The following is a 22313-nucleotide window of genomic DNA, read 5'->3' as shown; positions in this document are numbered from 1 at the left end:
TCAACGATCTTACTATCCCTTTTCATTCAAAATTTGAAAATTCCTTTTTTAATTCAACAGAAACGATGTTCTTGAATCAAACAAGAAATCATTGACTTTTGAACGAGATACTAAGCGGTAATAGAAAAAGATTTTCGATAAGCAGCTGCTAGAAAAAAAGTGAATGAGCCCCATAGAGTAAAGGAGAAAAAGGAAACGTGAAGACTCTACCCCAAATGCTAAACATTTAGAAACGTAACACCTAACAACCAATCCGTATGTGGAAACGATTGAGACTTTCCAACCCAGACAGTGAGAAATTCCCAGCAGCTGAGCAAAGATTTTCAACATTTGTTGTAATTCAACGATATTTTTTTGGTTATGGTTTACTTATGGTTACATTGCTCGCTAGTTCTGCTGTCCACATTATGCACCTATCAAGATGGCCATCCAATAGATTTCCTTTCTAACTTGAATTTCGATTAAGCAAAAAAATCTTCTTACTTTATTCACTTAAAAACTTAATTACTTAAATATATAGAAATAATCTTAATGTCGTCGTACGGCTTATCGGTTTTAGGATTTGTCTTGGCATTACAAATATTTTGTACAACTTCCATTCCCTTAAAAACTCTTCCGAAGATTGTGTGCTTATTATCCAACCAAGGCTGAAATATGAAAAATATTTTATCGTAATGTATTTTGTCTCGAGAATTATGTACAATAGTTAAGGGTCAAAGGAAATAGGAAACCAAGACAAATTTCGCGAGAAACTTACTGTTGGTAAAACGGTGATGAAAAACTGGCTGCCATTTGTGTTCGGTCCGGCGTTTGCCATGCTGACAGTGTACGGTCTATCGTGTTTTAAGTTGGAAACAAACTCATCTTTGAAATCATGCCCCCAGATCGATTGACCTCCCGTTCCAGTGCCTAAGAAGAGAGAGTAATATGAAATAAATCAATAATGTTATCGATCGGTATATTACCCGTTGGATCTCCAGTTTGGACCATGAATCCTTTAATAACTCTGTGGAAGATGTGTCCGTTATAATATCTGAAAGAAGAACAGAGTAGTGGAAACGGTGCTTGATAATGAATGCAGGTGTAAGATATTTACCCATTTTTGCTATGCACGCAGAAGTTTTCCACCGTTTTTGGACACTCTTTCGCAAAAAGTTTCATATGAATATCGCCCATTGTTGTGTGAATGATGGCTTTCTCATAAATCCGTTGAACGCCTGAAAATATATTTTAGGAGGTTTATGAGTTTCATTTCAACTATAACCTTAGAGATAATTCCATCTATATACCTTCATCTTTAGAGTTAGCGTGAAAATATTGTATTAAGGTTAGGTTCAGAGAGAAAAATGTTGGAGTAACTTACCTTGTCCTTCAGGTACCGCAATAATATCTTCTTTGGAAGGTTTCTCATTGAATATGTCTCGATCAATATCTTGAAGATCTGAAGGAAGACGCCTGCTGTAGAGGTAGAAACGTTGTTTTCTGTTTAACAATAAAAAATATGTTTTATAGTTAGTTCAGAATCAAATATGCTCAAAATGCTATATTACTTATAAGCAGTACAAAATACAGTTGGATCGCTGGATACAGACTGCAGAGTTGGATTCTCCGAAGCTTCGTGTTCAAGCGTGATAGCTGCCTTGGATTTTCGAGCGCGACCCTAAACATGCAAACAATTGTTTAAAAACAGTTCTGGTTATAGATAAAGAGAAAGGCATGGTATTGTTTATCAAGAAGTGTAGCAAAATCACTGTGAAGTTATCCAAACCTGAAATAGGGCAATATTGAGAGGTCTCAAGTTATCACTTTTCCCGAGAATTTTTATGCATTTGTTCGTTTCAATGTTCACGAGCTTGATACCAAGCATTGTTGGATAGAGTAGGAAATGACCACTGTAGTCGAAGAGAACGTTGTTATAAGCGAATGATTCGGACTTTTCTAGATCCCGTTCGTTTGCCATTCTGAAATGTGAGAAAGAAAATTTATCATTAATAACAAAAAAAAACTAAAAATACACAAGTCTGAAATGGGAAGCTCGGAGCGTCAGATATGAAAGGTTTTATTGAATTTTTTGCAAGAATATTTGTGTACATAATGGTTCCTTTATACATAGCTTATAGTGTATATAATTTGAATGGTTTTTGAAAATGGTTCCTTAAACCAATTGAAAATTTTCCGTCAGCTTACTTTTGTAGCCAATGTCAAAACTAGCTTTGAAAAGTTTTAATCGAGATCTTTCCTTTGATACCCCACATGGTAAAAAACCAACCCTCCCTCCTTAAGTTCAATATAGAGCAGTATAATTCATCGCATGTGTGGAGGTTCACAATGCCAACCTTTCTTTCAAGTCTCGTGTCAATGCGAGAGTACAGTGAGCGTGGCGGACAGACATCTAACGAGGTCATGCACAAATGCAGTTGATTAGTCTAACTAATCAGACGACGTAGGATGCAGACGACGTAGGAAAATGGGTCACATTGCCCAGGAATGTAACAAGGATCCCACCCAAATGCATATTGTCTGATGAAAAAGAGGACCTGAACAGCGGGCATATTACCCAAAGCGGCAGATGTCCTGAGTTTAAAAAGGCGCTAAATAAAGAGGGTAAATGAGATTGATCCAAATTTCGCAGGCCAGTCATGAATCAAAGGTGCAAGTGACTATAATAAGTGGGCCCCCTTAAAAGCTTTCCCTTCTTGTCGTAAGAGATTAAAAGGGATTGCAATTTATGGACTAGCAACCTGAAAATTTTGAAACATTTTTATAGCTACCGAAACGTTAACAACGCCTCGAATAGGGACTGATCTCACGGCAACGGCCTTTGACTATCGAAAACGGACTATGATTAGTTTCTGCGATTTGCGCACGCTCCTCCACAACGGTAGCGAGGGTCCTCAAAATGCTCGTTTCCTCCTCTTCAGCGGGAATTTCAGTGATATAAACTGGACATTCTGGGCATAAGCGAAGTAAGATGGTGGAACTTTGGAAAGTAATCCTCTCGATATCGCGGCAGTGCGCTTTGTACTCTGGAAAGTAAAGTGGCAGCAGACGCGAATTGGGTGTCGAGCTGATTTTGACGGTAACCGCAGGGTACGCCCTCTTGACTTAGAAGCCGGTTTCTGAAACATTTCGGTCCAGGTTAAGGAGCATCACAATTGTACAATGCTACGCATCGACCTACGGGAGAGGGATGCTTTCTACGAGCAATTAAACACGGTCCAAGAGAAGCCTCCTAAAGGTGATATTATGATCGCTATGGGTGATCTGAATGCCAAAGTGGAATCTGACAACACCTTGCTGCGGCATGTGATATGGAAGTACGGTCTTGGCCACCGCAACGGTAATGGTGGGAGGTTTGCGTATTTCTGCAACTTCCACCACTTCGTCATTGGTAGCACATTGTTCACACAGAGCCTGCTATAAGGTCAGTTGAGTGTCAACTGACCGACGCCGTACGAGCAATCAGATCGACCACTTCGCGATCAGCAGTAAATTTAGCAGTTGTCTTCTGGATGCGCGTAAGAAGAGAGACACTGACATCGGCCCCAAAAGGGGGGAGTAACGCGACTGAGAATGTCGATGAACATTGGGCCGCTATCAAAAATGCTCTTTTCTCCAGTGCTGCATAGGTCATCGGCCACTTCCTGAAGGTGCATCATAGGATCTGAGTGATTGCGGAGTTGTTGAAGCGGATTGATGAACGCAACGGGTTGAAAGCTCTACTGATCGCTACGAGTGTTGGCGAGCGTGATGTGCCACTGTGCTGGTCAGGAAAGCGGAAGATGCCGCAGATCGCAATAGTTTCAGAACTGTAAACCGCATCACGAAAGAGCGTGAAGGAAGTCAACGGTCGATTTCTCATCCAGGATGATAAACAACTGAAAGGATGGAAAGAATATTTGACCATGGTTTTTAACCGTATTACATCCGGTGAAATTCTACCTTTTCTGGATGAAATAGCTAGTCACCGTAACATGCGGATACGGACTGTCCCTCCAAGCAGAAGAGAAATTATTTCGGCCACCAATGCACTCAAAACAAAGTAAAGCCCCTGACGGTCTCCCCGCAGAGTTATTTATCATGCACCTGCAGTTACTGCAGATCTGCTACTTCCACTCGTACGGAAATCTTTGGAATCCGTCGCAAAGATAATAGCCAAAAAAATCCTGGAACGCATCAAAGAACATCTCGAAAGCTTGATCGACAGAGAGCAGGCTGGTGTCCTCTCTGGTTCCTCCTGCATTGACCACATCAACATCCTACGCAGAATTTTGCAACAGTGCGTGGAATTTAGATCTTCGTTGTAGCTGCTGTTCATCTATTTCGAGAAAGGTTTCGATCGCGTGAACAGGGAGTGTATCTAGAGTGCTCTACATAGGAGGGGCATTCCGCAGACAATAATAGCTATTATCAGAGCGACATATGATGGTGCAAAATATCACGTGTAGCGGATTTCTAGGTCTAAAACGGAGTCCAGCAGGGGTTGCATCCTGTCACGGATATTATTTCTTCTTGTTATAGGTGATGTTCTTTATGCGTGGACGTGGAGGAATTCAATGAATAATTACATCCTTCCTCAAACACCTCGACGACCCTGGCCAAATAGCTCTCGATTTGAAAATAGAGGCAAATAGATTTTCACTGAAGATAAACACCAACAAAATCAAGGTTCTTAGTCTGCATTATTGGGCAGAGCATCGATAGCGTCGACCAATTTGTATATTTAGGAAGCATGGTTTCTGCCGAAGATGCCACCGAAGTGAATGGTGCTAGATCCGGTTTCTCTGTCCAGTCTAAAATCTGAAAATTCAGTTATCTCAACACCAAGATTAAATTGAGGCTTAACCCGCCCACCGCAATCTGTTGAGTCGGATTTTAGACACAACCAGCGCTCATAAATTTTATCGTTCATTCAATGATAAATGATTTTTGCGTCGAAATATCTACGCAGAATCAAGTCGAAATGTGCAGCGTGCAAATTTTTCCGCGTGGAGACGAGTGGCTACGAAAGGTCCACGTCGAAACGTTCGCCTTGAAACTACCTTCTTTGCTCATGTTAGCCGAGGAACGGGTGGCGATTAATCAAGGGTAAATGGCAACAATATATAATTATTTATATTATTATACTTTATCATAGCTTACTGAGAACTCAATATTTGGTCTTATGTAATTTATACAATAGCCGACTCGAAATGCCACCATTGATTGTCAAATTTCATCGTGAGAAGTCTTTCAAATGTCAACGTAGATGAAATGTGTGGGATTTCTTGTCGAACTAACGCCCCACGCACTTGAGTAAAACTTGAGTCTGGAAAGGAAGGTTATTTGTTTTGACCCCATGGAAATTTCATGGTAGTTGCGGTTGCGCTCATATTGCGGGCAGAACACCTTGTCGGCTCAAGCGGCAGAGGTGTTAAGTAGACTTCGCATCCATTGCTATGAACACCGTTCAGCACTCAGTATAAACCAGTACCATTCTGCTAAGTCGCTATGGGGCTCCGATTGTGGTTGCCTAATCAATCCAATGGACTGATGATTTGGTATGGAATATCAGGAGTACGAATTATCGGGAGTTCAAAATAAAGAAAATCAACTCTGGGGACGGGCAAATTTATATAGATTAGCCGAAAATACAAATAATCGATGTACAAATTATCGGGATTCCATAGTATTATTATGTTCAAAACTTCTGACGATGTTCAATAGCTACTTCTCCCAAGTGGCAAGTAAGGAAGAAGTAAAAAAATATTAAGGACCTCTATCAGTTAAGCATCATCATCATCATCATCATCAACGGCGCAACAACCGGCATCCGATCTAGGCCTGACTTAATAAGGAACTCCAGACATCCCGGTTTTGCGCCGAAGTCCACCAATTCGATTCGATTCGATCAGTTAAGCATGAAGATACTAAAAGCGAAAGATGCTCTCAAAAAACGAGAACCGGAACTTGTCCCATTCTCGATGAATATATTTTTTGTTGGTTTATTTCGCCGACGAAGACAGCAAGTGGTTGGTGTAACGCATATTCGGAAAAAAATTACATTCATCGACCTCTAAGAAATACAGAGAATTTTTATTTTTGGATTATGACTTTCATAGGTGCGCTTATGAACGCGACAAAGGCTAAAGAAAAAGAAGAAATTGGAGGATACTTCTTGACCCAAAAGCGATGACGAAAAGGAAAAGTACACCAGCCGAAACTACTTACTATATCAACAGATAATCGGGTTAAAATCCAGAATGTAGGTAATTTTTACAACCGATACAACTTGAATTTAGAAACATCCCAGTGTGATTTATTTTTTTCCAACCTTACCTTCTTCCGAAGTCCATGTTTGGTAGCGCTTGTGTTGTCTGTTGAAGTTCGGTATACCTCGCCAACGTTTCGTCATACACGCGTATCAGCTTTCCTGATAAAAGTGAGAATACCCGTACCTGAAATAAAAAGTGATGATGAAAAGTCTGGTGTGATACAAAGAGGGTAAACTCACTTTCCTATCAGTCGACAGTGTGGCAAATCTCTTGCCATCATTTGTTATAGCAAGCCCGGTAACTATCGTCTTTTGTTTTGCGAATTCGTACAAATCTTGAAATAAAAGAAATAAAAGTAAACCCAAACTTAAATATCAAATTCACCACTGTCAGTTGTTACCTGTATCCAATTTCGATTCGAATGAGACTATTTTCGACGGGAACTTGTAATCATTTCTCGCGCCCATCCAGTATTCGAGGATTCCTACACGGTCAACTGAAAGTACTATATCAAAGGTAACATTGTATTTCATTGCCAGCACAGGAGTTGTATGCAGCTTTTCCAGAACATGTAGGGGAGTGTTCGTCCCTTGCCCGTCGTAAATATAAATTTTCGGGGAATTTTTGTCCGCCCTGGAATTATTAATGAGGTGATAGAGATTCATTCCCGAAATAGATTACAAGTAACTTACACCGCTAGTGCTGAAATAGCATCGCCCGGAGAATGAATCCACTCTGCGCAACCAGGAACGAAATCCAGTTTTATCATATTAATCATGTCGAAGTTAATAACATCGAATATTTTCATGCTCTTGTCCGCCGAAGCTGTACAAAGTAGGGTGCCATTGGAGTTGGTCGAAAGCCAGGTAATAGGAGCTGTAAAATATTTATTCAATGTATAATTTTACAGGAGCTGAATTAAATATGGACATTATCTACCTACCCAAATGGCTTCGAAAATGCTTAACGAATTCAATGCCATCCTCCATCTTTTTCCAAAATTTGATATGACCATCGACACTAGCAGTGACGAGGAAATCCGTTTTGGTGGTAACTAGATGAGTGATTGCATCTCGATGCATGTAACTTTTTTCATAACTCTCCGCATTGGGAAGATTTTCAATGTAGAGCGATTCGAATGGGAGAACTGTAAAGAAAAATACAGTTTTTTATAATTCTCGGAATTTTCTTATGTCGTATGTCCAATAATAAGCTTACAAGAACCACAACCAAAACACAATTGAATTTAACTTTATTTCTTCAATGAATATTGAAATTTATAGTCTCCAGTTTAAGCTAGGAATAACAATCATAAAAAGTCAGTCACTGAAATCAGCACAAGGGATATTAAATATCCTCACTTACGTATTCAACGTAAATTTAAGTTTGAGGAATTTATCATATCCTCCAGCCTTATTTCGCTGAATGATTTCGCTTTTTAAAAAGCCACACCGCATTTAGGCATCGATACTTTAAAACCATCGTCGAAATTGGTAATCCATTATCACCACTTATTATCGCAATCTTTATTAAACGAATCGAAGAACGTATAGAACATGAGGCAACTTGGAAGTTTCCAAGATTCTCGGCCAGATATGTAGACAACAATGTTTAAAATCAGAAAACGAAACGAGCCCATTTTAAAGAATATATAGTGAGTCACAAGTTCAACCGAATGAACATATTTAAGCTTTTTTAATGATTATTTCATTAACAAAACAAAATGCCATCTAGCAGCTTAGGATTAGGCTATTAACATTTGCGTTGTAGACTTGAAATAGATGGCGTTTATAAAAATGGTCAAAGGGAAGTATAGGTCCCAGGGCGAAACGTGGATTGGTACGATGGAGCATAAAATCTGGGAAACGCCTGCTGAACCAACACCAACAGCTCTACTAGCAAACCCTATCTCCACCTCCACATGGTGACCACTGGGAGCTCTTTCTTAACGAAAAGCTGCAGATGGAGAAGGGTGAGGGCGAGTCCTCCGCGCGTAAAAACGGGACAAATTGTACCAACTGGTCCTCTAGGTAGCGAGTTGGGTAGGCTGACAACCCTATACATCAACGTTACGAAGCCACAGAAGGAGCCTCGAACAGGATGAACTTTACAACGACGAACGCGGCAACGACAAAGGAATAAAGGAATTTACGCATTTTCTCATGGAACGTGCGCTCCCTGTATAGAGATGGAGCTGCCAAGCAGGAGCAAGGAGCTGCCAAGCAGGAGCAAGGAACTGCCAGGCAGCAGTCAACCAAAAAATTAAACCTGCTGTTATCGGCTTTGAAAATATAAGCCAAAGACTATGCACTCTGCGCTTGCGAAGCAAATTTAGAAATATGAGCCTCATAAACGTTCACGTCCGTAAAGAGGAGACTGCAGAGTCGGAGAAGGATACCTTCTGCGGGACAGCTGAGTGGACCTTCGAAGTCTGCCCCAAGTATGATATCAACATCATACTTGGAAATTTCAACCGTCAAGTAGGGAAAGGGCCCGTATTCAGGCGATACGTCGGCTCCCATAGCTTACATAGGGATACCAATGATAACGGACTGCAGATTATTCAGTTAGCGGTATTGCATGAAATGATTGTTGGAAGTACGTGGTTTGCGCGGAAAGCGGTCCACAAGCATACCTGGGCCTCTCCAGATGGGGCCACTTTCAACCGAATTGACCCCGTGCTAATTGAACGCCGCCACCTCTCAGTCTTGATGAATGTTAGAACATATAGGGGGGGGCAACACTATCTCGTTGGCATAGTGCTCCGGGCTTGAATTACAACGCCACCTAAAATCCCCGCTGACAATCAGGTGAGAGTGAATGTTGAAGCCATTCGCAACACAGCCCTCCGTAATACCTATAAGGGGGAAATGGAAGCCTCAATAACCGTAGCTAACAGATGCCCTGGAGATGAACTATCAACAAATGATCTTCACAACCACCTGAAAAGCGTTATCATTGTTACGGCCACAAACATACATACATCCAGCCGCAAGAAAAGTCGGAACGGCTAGTTCGACGATGAAGCTAGCAACGGAAAGGAAAAATGCTGCATTTTCAAAGAACGCGAGCACGCGCAGAGACCTACCAAGAACTCCGTCGAGCGGAGATGCGACTTCACAGACGGAAGAAAGAAGCTTGGGAGAACCAACAGGTCTGTGAACTCGAAAAGTACAGGGAGCAATCGCACCAGGCGCGCAAGTTTTACCAACAAATCAACAGGATGAAGCCTTATACATCTCGATGCTCATCCTGCCGAGGGGTAGAGGGAAATCTGATTTCCGACAGAATGGGCATATTGGAGCAACGGGTTAAGTATTTTGATGAACTGCTCAACAACCAAAATATCGGCGGGTTGGAGGTACCGACATGCTGAGGACGACGGACAGATGCTGCCACCACCAAGCATAAAAGAAACAGTCCGTGCAATCCACCGGCTTAAAAACCATAAATAGCAAGGAGCTGATGGAACTACAGCCGAATTGGTTAAATATGGAGGCGACCAACTACACAAAGTGGTTAGATTTTGTTTTCTATTTGTAGTCAGGCCTAAAATTGATAGACCTGTAGCTTACTCCAAACTACAATTTTTTTTACAGTGTAAATATATATTTCGGGACCAACACCCCCTCTTTATCAGTACAAAGCTACAGAGTCTTTTTCAGCTTACAAAAACTGTTTCGCTTGAAATGTCTCACCATAGGGTCAAACCTCTTATTGTACAAGACAATGATCTTGCCAGTCCTCATGTATTCCTCGGAAACCTGGGTTCTAGCAAGAAAAATTGCGAATTCTTGGCAGCGTTCGAGAGAAGATTCTCCGAAGAATTTTTGGTCCCCTACATGAGGATGGACTGTTCCATAGCCTACATAACGATGAAATCTATTAACGATACCACGACCGTCCGGTTGTGGATAAAATCCGGCTCAACAGGTTACGATGGGCGGCTCACTTAATGCGGTCCAGCCCGGAAATTCTATAAGGGCAATATCTATGGTAGGAAAAGTAGACGAGGCAGACCCTGCCTGAGATGGAGTGATGGCGTAAAACAGGACGCCAGGTAGCTTTTAGGGATATCGAATTGGTAGACCTCGGCGCAAAACCGGGGTGTCTGGAGTTCCTTATTAAGGCAGGCCTAGACCGGATACCGGTTGTTGCGTCGTTGATGATGATGATGATAGGGTCCCTCTTATTTGCTGTTTGATTTTTTATTTGTATTTTTTTATTATAAGTGTACCCGTTTGAAAACCACGAGTATGGGATGGGAGATCCGCATGCCATAGCCCCCGTAGCATCGTAAGGTCAAGCTTACTCATTACGAGCAGATGTATCAGGGAGGTTTTGTTCGAGTCAGTTACCCCCGACTGCAAATTATCCAATGGCCAAGGTTCGCATAACGCCCTGGATTGATTGGGGAAGCTGCGCCGTTGATGATGATGATAATAAAAATAGTGAAAAATTCTGATCAAAATAAAAACCGTACATTCGATCAGTACTATCTCGCAGCTTTTAGCACCAGACCATTGAGATTCTTATGAACGCAGATATCAATGCGCCTTTCCGACAGGCTCTTGCGAGTTCCTCGGTCTTTCCAGTAAGGTATTTTATTCGTTCGGACTAATCTACTTAGGTCTTCACGCCGTCCATGCCCATTTTTCGACTGGACTGGGACGAACGCCCAACTATTTTTTCGAGGTTTATGATTCAATACCATCACTGTCTTGTCAGCCTGTTGCGGGACCTGTCACCAAGAAAGATCAGGGACGATTTAGCAAAGTGAAGCAACTCCGACTATACTTTATTTATCTTTTTCCCTGATCTCAGCATTTTATTTTTGTTTTGTACAAAGTACGTCACCTCCTACTATCACCCTCTTCCTTTATCTGGACTTGGGACCTACAACTTAGGCATTCTTAAGGCGAAAAGGGAGGATATGTATAGGAGTGACACCAGGGTTGCTGAGGTCTCATGAACCTCGCGGTGCTTCTCTAAATAGGCTTTGCCTGAAGTAGCTTTGTACCGATGAAGGGGGTAAGTTGCTCCCGAAATATATATACACTGAAAAATAAAAATTGTATTTTGGAGTAAGCTATTGGTCTATCAATTTTTGGCCTGAAGTAATATATTGAGCGATTCCAGGCAAGTGTCCTATACACAACGGGGGGATGTTTTAGTCTGTCTGTGATAGGAGTCCGGCACTTTGTATGCAAATCCATTTCACCTGCCTACTCAAAAAAAAAAAACATCAACCTGAAGAATAAGTAAGGTAGAAGCAAGGATCGCCATCACCACAACAGGAAATTATCGTAAAAAACCAGTCTCTCTAGAAATTTGAGCGAAAATTTGTCTGGAGGCTTCGGTATGAAGGCTATCTTCACTTTCTGTCAAAAGGTAGACACGTAGCCCAATGCAAAACACATTAGAATTAGAATTTTTTTTAAGTCGCTGTACCATATACCGTCTTTTATTACCGCTTAAAATGTTGGGAAATTATCAACTTTGTTGGTGTGTTTGCTTGTATGAATGGTGATTTTCCTGGTCACGTAGAACGGTCCGGCGAGGCCGATTAGCAGGCGCCAGCGATGCCGATTGATTGATATGACTGCTGTTAAATTATGTGTGCGCATCCGTTTGTGAGCATATGCTTATATTTCGGCTTGGTGTGGTATCACTTATGGGCTGTGTAGCCGGGTCTTTGCCTCGACATGGGAACTTAGGCTTCAGGTAGTAATGTGGATATACGATGCTATTATAAGGCCGACGTTTGGCCATGCCAGTGGTGCCACGTATATTTTTACTGTGAAGGACTATTCCTCTTTTAGAAACTTAAATATTTATATGTAATGCGTTTTCCGTAAGTGATAATTATTTATATGCACGTACTGTGTGAGTCAATTGCCCAACCACCTGTTTGTTTCATACACAGACGTCTGTCTCTCAAAATATCTGAAACAGACATTTCTCTATCTGATACAGGCGCACACATTCAGCTGACACAACCACAGGAGAAAAAGAATGTTTCTCCTTTGTAATTCTTCCAGCTCGATCTTGAGTTTATATGTACATACTAGCGATAGTCAAGCTACATTGAGGACATGGAATTTAGGAATGTAGAAATCGTTTGAACTCTGGTTCTAGATTCAATACAGTGGAGCTACTCTGGGTACCCGGTCATTGGGATGAAGGGGGAAATGAAATCGCGGATTCTTTAGCAAAAGAGAGAAGAACTCTCCCATGCTCGGACAGGTATCAGCAATTGGAGTGCTAATTCTGCTATCAAAAACTGGGAACAAGCTTCCCACAATGGCAAGTGACAAAGCCTTTATGCTGCTAGACACACCAGCTTTTCCTGTCAGAGCCAAAAAAATATACTACAAAGTTTATCCTGTCGAAAAGCAGGCAGACTTGCTGAAATATTGTAGGCATTCTGGCTGGCCATAATTCACTAACTGGAGATATGTTCAGAATAGAGATTCTACAAGATAGTGCATTAGATATCAGATTTTTGGGTGCTGATGTGCTCCAGTTACAGTAGGTAGCATCACATCAACTAACGGAAATCCCACGACACATAAACGAATATACGATATTCCATTAACCGGGAGAGTCGGGTACAATGGACCATCAGCGTCTGAGTCCTCAAGGCTATTCCTCGCCCCCACCTCATATATACACGCCCATAGAGCGTCGATTGCAGTCGAAACATTTGTTAAGATATCGTCAAAATGAAGTTTAACAGTGAGTGAGCTGGTTATCGTTCTGCAAAGGAATTTCATATGGCTGGAGTACGAGATCAGCTGATCATATAAGTTCACTTTACAGATATTACGATGACGTCATACACGTCCTAGAATGCAATAAATTTACATGAAATGCAATATTTTGACTGCCAACAACTTTGTTAATAACAGTTAGATTCCGTTCAAACTTTCGAGTTATGTCCTATGCTGATACCAAATTTTGTGTTTCTAGGACAAACTTAAGGGGGATTTTCGAGTAAATTTCCAAAATATTTTAATATGCTCTTATTAACTATATTTGCGTAGATATCGAAGCCGGATGTATTTTGAGGCCCAGATTTTATGAGAATGCATTACTGTGAATTTTTTTCAGATTTTTCGGTTAAGTAGGTACTGAGAATGAGACATGTTAGATATCGCCTTCTGTTTGTAGTTAAGTCCAAAATTAATAGACCATTAGCTTAATCCCAACTACAATTTTATTTTATTATGTATATATATATTTCGGGAGCAACTTACTCCCTTCATCAGTACAAAGCTAATGAAAACAATTACGATTCTATGGTTCTATTTATACTAAAAACACTAATTACCTAAATTACTTTTACAGAAAGAAAATAGAAAAAACATTAAATTATTAACTTAATTATCTATTAATTACCGCGGCAAGTCTTATTAGTTTTGAGGGGCAATTACCGGAATCTGTATTTAATAACCGCGTCGCGTCTTCTCTTAGAATTTCCAGACTTTCCCAAGGGTCCAGGGTTGTCGTTCGGTTTGTATGCCTCAAGAGCTCAAGGTTATCGCGTTGAATGCTATGGGTTTCTTCGACTATGTGCGCTGCCACTGATGACCTTATGGACGATTTTTGTTTCCGAACACAATTTACCGCTTCCCTAATATGCTCATCAAATCTCGTCGTTATCAGGCGTTTCGTTTGTCCTATGTATATTTTGTTGCAGTCGCTGCACGTTATTCGGTAAATCCCACTTTTCTCGTTCGCTCCCAAGGGATCCTTAACGCTGCCCAGTAAACTCCGCAAGGTGGATGATCGACTGGAACCTACGATTTCCAGTTGGTACTTTTTTGCCCAATTCTTGATGTTGTTGAATAGGTAGGAGTATGGGATACTTATTCGTCTGGTGGTTGCCTCCTTCTGCTGCGAAAATAGCGTTGTATAGGCATGCCTATTGTATTGCCTAACTTTCCTTCCAATCAATTTCTCAATGGCCTGGGAATTATACCCATTTTTAACAGCGGTGTCAATAATGTACTCTCGTTCTTTATTGAAACCGCTTATTGAAAGAGAGTATGTGATCAGTCGGTGAATCATGCAATTATAGGCAGCCATTTTTTGGGAAAACGTGTGATGTGAAGTTACCGGTATCGTTCTCTGCGTTGCTGTAGGCTTACGGTATATCTCGAAATCAAGCTTTCCGTTAGAGTTCACGACATTTAGATCCAGGAACGGTAGAACCCCATCCTTTTCTACCTCTAGTGTAAACTCGATTTTATTATGAATCTTGTTTATAGAGGAGATGACCATGTCTATGTCGTCCCTACTAACGATCGCAAATACGTCGTCTACATACCTAAACCATACTTTAGGCATTATTCCCCTCGATTCAATTTTTTCTTCGATTGATGACATAAACCTTTCAGTGAGTAATGGCGAGAGGGGGTTCCCCATCGCTACACCCGGTCTAATGGTCTATTAATTTTGGACTTAACTACAAACAGAAGGCGATATCTAACATGTTAGAAATGGTACCCAACCAGAAGTCTGAATTCAACAAATTGTTGAGGCTGAAGAAAATAATTGCGAGAAACAACGAGAATATCCGATTTTTAAAGAAATGCATCAAATCCCGCGTAATACCAAAGTCCCACCGCATTAAATTGAGATCGGGTCGAGATAATAAGCAACTAGTTCTGAAGTTAGAACTGCAACACGTTACGACAACTCTTAATTCTCTGTACGCGAAACAGAATAGCATCACATTACGGGCATACAGCACACACCTAAAAATGGCAAAAGAAGCCGCAGAATCGGGTCTGCCAATTGAACAACTAACCGCGAAACTACACCGGGCTTTTGAATGTGAAATTATAAAAAGACGCCGCGTTCTAAACAAAAAATTCGCCACCCTAAAAAACCAATCGAGTCCGCAGGTAAATACTAATAACGTCGCGCATATCGATAACTTTGTAATAAATAAAACGAATATTGAACTGACTGATAACGAAATTAAATTGTTAAACAACGGGCTTGCGTTCGCGATACCACCAACCAAGGTTGTCGACGAAACCGTGGTAAATATCGAGGCGGGTATAAAATTCTTGGATAACGAAACCAAGGATGAAATTCGTTCGGGTCTGACAAAAATCATTCGGAATAACGCGCCGTTAAAGATTTGTAAACGCGAATTAAAAATAATACGTGAACTTCGTGATAAGCCGCTATACTTTCTCAAGGCGGACAAGGGGAACAACGTTGTTGTCATGGAAAAAACGAAGTATGACCAGGCTGTTTTTCGAAAATTGGAGAGTGGAAATTTCTTCGAACTGAGGAACAATCCACTGCCCGAATCCATCAAAAGGGTTGATCGAGCATTGAAGGAAGCTAGTGCGGTGTTCCCGAATATTGGACGACTCCGAATGCCTAATCCTGCGCTTCCAAGAATCAGGTGTCAGCCGAAGATCCACAAGGAAGGAGATGAGATGCGAGAAATTATTGCTGACTCGAACTCACCGACGTACAACATAGCCAAGTGGTTGATTAATGAGTGCCAGAACCTGGGGACGACGAATAGCAAGTACTCAGTTGCTAACTCCCATGAATTAATAGAGAAGCTGCAACGCATTGAGAGGATGGGTGATGACGAGGTGATGGTGTCGTTTGATGTAAAGGCATTATTTCCCAACACACCAGTAAAAGAGTCAATTTTCGAACTCGAAAGATGGCTGAACCAGTTTGGATCTGGCCCGGAATGGAGAAGAAAAGTCCGTATCTATGCTAACCTTGCCAGGCTCTGCATGAACGAAAACTATTTTACATTTCGGGACAAATTCTACAAAACTACTTCGGGTGTAGCGATGGGGAACCCCCTCTCGCCATTACTCACTGAAAGGTTTATGTCATCAATCGAAGAAGAAATTGAATCGAGGGGAATAATGCCTAAAGTATGGTTTAGGTATGTAGACGACGTATTTGCGATCGTTAGTAGGGACGACATAGACATGGTCATCTCCTCTATAAACAAGATTCATAATAAAATCGAGTTTACACTAGAGGTAGAAAAGGATGGGGTTCTACCGTTCCTGGATCTAAATGTCGTCAACTCTAACGGAAAGCTTGATTTCGAGATATACCGTAAGCCTACAGCAACGCAGAGAACGATACCGGTAACTTCACATCACACGTTTTCCCAAAAAATGGCTGCCTATAATTGCATGATTCACCGACTGATCACATACCCTCTTTCAATAAGCGGTTTCAATAAAGAACGAGAGTACATTATTGACACCGCTGTTAAAAATGGGTATAATTCCCAGGCCATTGAGAAATTGATTGGAAGGAAAGTTAGGCAATACAATAGGCATGCCTATACAACGCTATTTTCGCAGCAGAAGGAGGCAACCACCAGACGAATAAGTATCCCATACTCCTACCTATTCAACAACATCAAGAATTGGGCAAAAAAGTACCAACTGGAAATCGTAGGTTCCAGTCGATCATCCACCTTGCGGAGTTTACTGGGCAGCGTTAAGGATCCCTTGGGAGCGAACGAGAAAAGTGGGATTTACCGAATAACGTCCAGCGACTGCAACAAAATATACATAGGACAAACGAAACGCCTGATAACGACGAGATTTGATGAGCATATTAGGGAAGCGGTAAATTGTGTTCGGAAACAAAAATCGTCCATAAGGTCATCAGTGGCAGCGCACATAGTCGAAGAAACCCATAGCATTCAACGCGATAACCTTGAGCTCTTGAGGCATACAAACCGAACGACAACCCTGGACCCTTGGGAAAGTCTGGAAATTCTAAGAGAAGACGCGACGCGGTTATTAAATACAGATTCCGGTAATTGCCCCTCAAAACTAATAAGACTTGCCGCGGTAATTAATAGATAATTAAGTTAATAATTTAATGTTTTTTCTATTTTCTTTCTGTAAAAGTAATTTAGGTAATTAGTGTTTTTAGTATAAATAGAACCATAGAATCGTAATTGTTTTCATTAGCTTTGTACTGATGAAGGGAGTAAGTTGCTCCCGAAATATATATATACATAATAAAATAAAATTGTAGTTGGGATTAAGCTAATGGTCTATTAATTACTGAGAATGAGACCTGTTTCACTTTTTGGGGCACGCATTTTGAGCCCTCACTCCCCTATGTATTATCTAATGTCAGAAATAGCGTCAGTGTCGGAAAGTGCTAATCGAGCACTTTCATTGAATATCCCGCATGACCGTATTCTGACAAAAAGAAATTTGCACCCCCCTTTCCGATGTATGAAAAACCCCCCTTGAAACCCGACGCAAAATGGCACCACTCGCTGTTTATAAAGGGACACACAAGCCACATATTCTCATCAAATTTCGTAACAATCAGTCCAGCAGTTTCGGAGTAAATCGGGTGTTGTAAACTGACAGACAGACAGACATTGAATCGATTTTAATAAGGTTTTGTTTCACAAAAAATCTTAAAAATGCGTAAGCAACTTCTCTTGAAACACTAGAACTTTTTCCCTCTTTGTCAAATTTTATGGACAGGAAGGGAAAATCGTTACGTGAAATTGCTTAAATCATTGATCGAAGCTATAAGGCAGTTCCAAAAATCATAGAAAAAAGCAATCAAGAAGATTGGAAAATCAACCACGTCCTGGAAGGCCAAAGCGACTCACTGCAAAGGAAATACGCTCCTTGGTAAGAGGTCCAAAATTTGGAGAGGAAAAATTCAAATTACCACGATGTAAACATAGCGTCTACAGTGAAGCACGGTGGGGAATCAGTGATGGAATGGCGGCCAGTAGAGTCGGCAATTTGGTGTTTATTGAAGGCACAATGAACAAAACAAGCTACACCATTAATTTAAAAGAAAATGCACCCGGTAGTGTATAGAAATTAGGATCATGTCGCTGCTGAACCTTCCAGCAGGATAATGATTACAAACATAGTTAAAGAATGGCTGCTGTATCACACCCCAAAACAGCTGGATCACCCCCACCAAATAACCGGACCTTAATCTAATAGAGCATTTACGGGAACAAATGACAGGAAAATTCGCGAAACGAACATAACCTGTATAGCCTGTCTAAAATGGATGAATTCCAGAATATATCACCAGTAGTAAAAGCCAAGTTGGTGGAATCAATGCAGAGGAGACTAGAAACAATTCTTAAAGCAAAAAGAAAACAGATGAAATAATAATTGTTACAATTTTAAGTTTTACATTTATTTGTTTTTGACTACACACTTTATTTTGACGCTCACAATATGTTCGTTATTACCTCGATCACAAAGGACGCCAGTTTATCTGTTGCGCTAATGTATGAAGCAATTTTTTAACGCAGTTCACCATTGGTCGATAGCATTGATTCGAGATATTTGAATCGCTCAGTTCTGCGCATTTCACTGCCACTGCCCGTAATAGTCACGAGGGAGGGGGGATGGGATCGGCCGTGAAAAAATCCGTTTTATTCAAATTCAATCTGAGACTGCGTTGCATCTTCTTCTTTTTCTTCTTCTTCTTAGTCCTGTTCATAAGCGTATTCGGATCGTCGTGATCGATTTCGCCATTAGACTCTGTCAAATGCCTGATCCGGATGCAATCTCGAGGCTCTTAAATCCCATCCAGCGTATCAAATCACAGTTCTTTCGCCCGGTCTATCGGTCATTTATCATCGACTTGGATGTTCAGACCAATCTTTGCAAATGAATTTTCGTTAGCGCGAATTATGTGACCATACCATCGAAGACGCCTCTCTCGCAGTTTTTCCACGATCGGTGCAATCCCATAACGATTGCGAATATCCTCATTTCGGATGTTAAGCCCTTGAGTGTTTAACGTAGGTACCTGTCGTGGAGACTTAATCATACGGTCTTCTTAAGACAACACCACGCCGAGGCCCGAAGGTCTCTTCTCGCTTGAGCACAACCACAGCCACCATGAAACTCCCACTAGGGGGGCCAACGGCAAATAACTGAGCTGTACTCACATACAACGGGAGTTCACCCGAAGTATGAGAGTCCAGGGGCTATCTCGGTTCCCATGGTACCAGTATACCCCTGGTAAGGTTTCGTGACCAATTTGCCACTTCAGATGAGTCCCCGTGCATACTCGGGTCTGATCACCCTGATGAGGCCTTTGTGGCATTCGCCTACTGCATCACGGCCAACAAACCAAAGTGAATACAGCGTCTCCCGGTGCCACTACTATGGAGGTTCTCCTCGGCCACTTGGTTTTAATTTGGCCGACAGGGTTGGCGCCTCGTCTTTCTCACCGCCACCTCTGAGTACCTGGATATCGGATGTAATCAAAACGTGTCATGCCACTAGTCTAACGCAACATCTTCGTCTCCATTCCCGCAAGACGCCGTTCATTGTCTTTTATAGTCGGTCAACACTCAGAACCGTAAAGAGCGACAGGACGGACGGCATTGCGGTAAATTTTAGATTTGAGACGTTCGTTGATACGTCGATCACAAAGAATGGAATGGAATGCCACTTCATCCAGGTTGCATTAATGCATGAAGCAATTTCATAGCACAGTTCTCCATTGGATGATAGCGTTGACCCGAGGTATTTAAATCGCTCAGTTCTTGGCAGGTCACTGCTGCTGACAGTGATTGTGCTTGTTTCATTGGATCGGTCGTCAAAAATTCAGTTTTATTCAAATTCAATGTGAGATCGTATTGCATGAGGCGATCACTCCATTTTTGGACAAGTTGCTCGAGATCATTTTTAAGGTTTTGTGTAAAACAAAACCTTATTAAAATCGGGTCACACGCACTTTTCTCCAGAACGGCTGAACTGATCAGAACGAAATTTGGTGGACATATGGGAACTATGAAATTCCACGCATACAGTGAGTGACATAAATTTAGATGGAATTTAAATGGGGGCCCTATACATGTAAAGGGGGGATGAACAAATTTTGTTGATGGAATATAATCACGTGGGGTATCAAATGAAAGGTCTCAATTAGTACTTTCCGAATCTGATATTAGTTTTCCAAAATTTTTGGAAACTACCCAACCCAAAAATCCGGAAAAAATCAGGAATGTGCACTTAAATGAAACCTAGACCTCAAAATATGTCCCATTGCGATATCTGCTCAAATAAACTTACTAATAGTATATTACCAACTTTTAGAAATTGACTAAAAAAATCCCCTTAAATTCATCCTAGGACTACCAAATTTCGCGCCAGCATAGAAGACAATATTTCGTATACACATGCCAATTATAGCAGTTCAAACTTAGCAATTTCGCCCGAATTTACCGCATCCTAAGCCATACAAACAAGATGCTGGCGTCATATATTGCGCCATTTTATTTTATCAAATGCCTCCTCCTGACGTAGTCGCGAGGCTTTTAAATCCCCATCCAGCGTATCAAACCACCAAAATCCGGTCAAAAACTTTTGGTCGCTTACCAAACACTTCGATGACATTACGGTAAATTTTAGATTTGGCACGTCCGCTGATATGTCGATCACAAAGATTGGAATGGAAGGCCACTGCCTCCAGGTTGCTTTAATGCGTGAAGCAATTTCATAGCGCAGTTCTCCATTAGATGATAGCATTGACCCGAGATATTTAAATCGCTCAGTTCTGGGCAGGTCACTACCGCTAACAGTACTGAGCGATTTAAATATTTCGAGTCAATGCTATCAGCCAATGGCGAACTACGTTATGCTCTTCACATAGGGAAATACAAAACCTTCTATACCTGAAGCATCAAGCTTCCGTTTTCCGAGTTGTTGCTATTAGATGCTAGAAAAGCATCATCTGCATAAAGCAGTGTATAGAGAGCTGCACGTTGGAGGTCTCGTGTGACAGTGCCCATAACAAGAATGAAGAGGAGTGGGCAGAGGGCGCACGAGTGCTTCTGGCACTAAGTGTTGTTGTACAGCATACCAGATGAGTTCGTTTGGCATACGGTCAAACGCTTTCTCTAGATCCAAAAATGCAATGTAAAGGTTGGTGCTTCTCACGATGTTTCTCTATGAGTAACCGCACAGCGTGTTCCTGACAAATCCGGCTTGATTCACGGTTATTTCAACGATGTCGCGAATACGGTTGTTATGAAGGCGTTCAAAAGTCTTCAAGGTATGGAGTTGCATGGGGCGACCATTCCATTTTTGAACAAGTTGTTCGGTTACGCCGCGCCGCTTCCAGGGCTGAAGGTAGGGAGCGTCTGATGAGTGCTCTCTGGCCTGAACGAAACAGCAAATCATACATTTTGGGTATTAGGTGCTAGTCTAAATCAGGGAGTCCGTGGGCCCCAGATAGTGTAAGAAAGCTGCTTCCCAAGGTCATCCGGAACCCCAAACGGTGAGAGTTCCTCAATTCCAAGCAAATTTTTTATACAGATTTGTCTTGGGCTGGCTTATGTTTTCTGGTAACTGTTTTGAGTTGAGTTATGCAAAGTCAGAGCCATTGTCAACATCACTCCAGGTCATCAGATAATGTTTTAGTTTCATAGCCTTTTTTAAGAATGTTTAAAAACTGAAATGTTTTAAAAGTGAAGATTATCCACTTTAAGTACTGAAGGTTTCCGCATCCGCGGAGCAATCGTTTCTCTGCCTGATATTCGCGAAAATCGTTAGACGGGGTTTGAATCGACGTTAATACCACTAGTGCTTATTACACCAATAGCTCTTGTAAATAAAACATATTCAGTACAGCTGCCAGTCAAATTATTTACAATCCCCCGATTTCGAGAACCACTATTGGCTGACTACGACATATTTTACATTTATTGAGTGTATACTCTGAAAAAAGAAATTCCCGATTCCCTAAACTTGCTCAGATACCTTTTTTCTTTTTCGGCTTGGCAGCTTCAGAAGGCAGTGGTCCAATCCATTCCTCCTCATCACTGTCATCTGCTGGTCTTTTCCTAGGAGATGTCTTCTCACTCATTGCTGTTGCTATTTCCTGGAAGCCAGTTTTCACAAATTTATCTTATATTGCTTCAGGTTCTCTGTGCTGCCAGTTTGTGGACACTTCACTTGTCAAAATTCGACAACTGTCAGATCGGTCGCTCTTCTTACACCTTCTGGTATAAAGATGTCTTCGCAACTTAGG

At 41.4% G+C, this 22313-nt stretch overlaps 1 protein-coding gene across 2 annotated transcripts; it reads right to left on the bottom strand.

Moving 5' to 3' along the window:
- Positions 1 to 455: 455 nt before the first annotated feature.
- LOC119646688 (peptidylprolyl isomerase domain and WD repeat-containing protein 1) lies at positions 456 to 22244 on the bottom strand. 2 transcript variants are annotated; one of them, XM_038047249.1, is made up of 14 exons: positions 22043 to 22244; positions 7198 to 7401; positions 6947 to 7130; positions 6655 to 6887; positions 6494 to 6588; positions 6319 to 6437; positions 1769 to 1961; positions 1551 to 1660; positions 1364 to 1482; positions 1290 to 1295; positions 1097 to 1217; positions 966 to 1033; positions 758 to 909; positions 456 to 647 (listed from the first exon to the last, which is right to left on the bottom strand). In XM_038047249.1, exons 1-14 carry the CDS (start codon positions 22146 to 22148, stop codon positions 501 to 503), a joined length of 1857 nt encoding a protein of 618 aa, XP_037903177.1. In that variant the 5' UTR covers positions 22149 to 22244; the 3' UTR covers positions 456 to 500. The 2 variants fall into 2 exon arrangements, with proteins under 2 accessions (XP_037903177.1, XP_037903178.1); XM_038047250.1 differs by lacking the exon at positions 1290 to 1295.
- Between the last annotated feature and the right edge of the window lie 69 nt (positions 22245 to 22313).

This window comes from Hermetia illucens, chromosome 1, assembly GCF_905115235.1.
Source record: "Hermetia illucens chromosome 1, iHerIll2.2.curated.20191125, whole genome shotgun sequence".
NCBI classification, from domain to species: Eukaryota; Metazoa; Arthropoda; class Insecta; order Diptera; family Stratiomyidae; genus Hermetia; species Hermetia illucens.
Note: the sequence above shows the minus strand (reverse complement) of the source record. Positions and strands in the feature narration are given on the sequence as shown.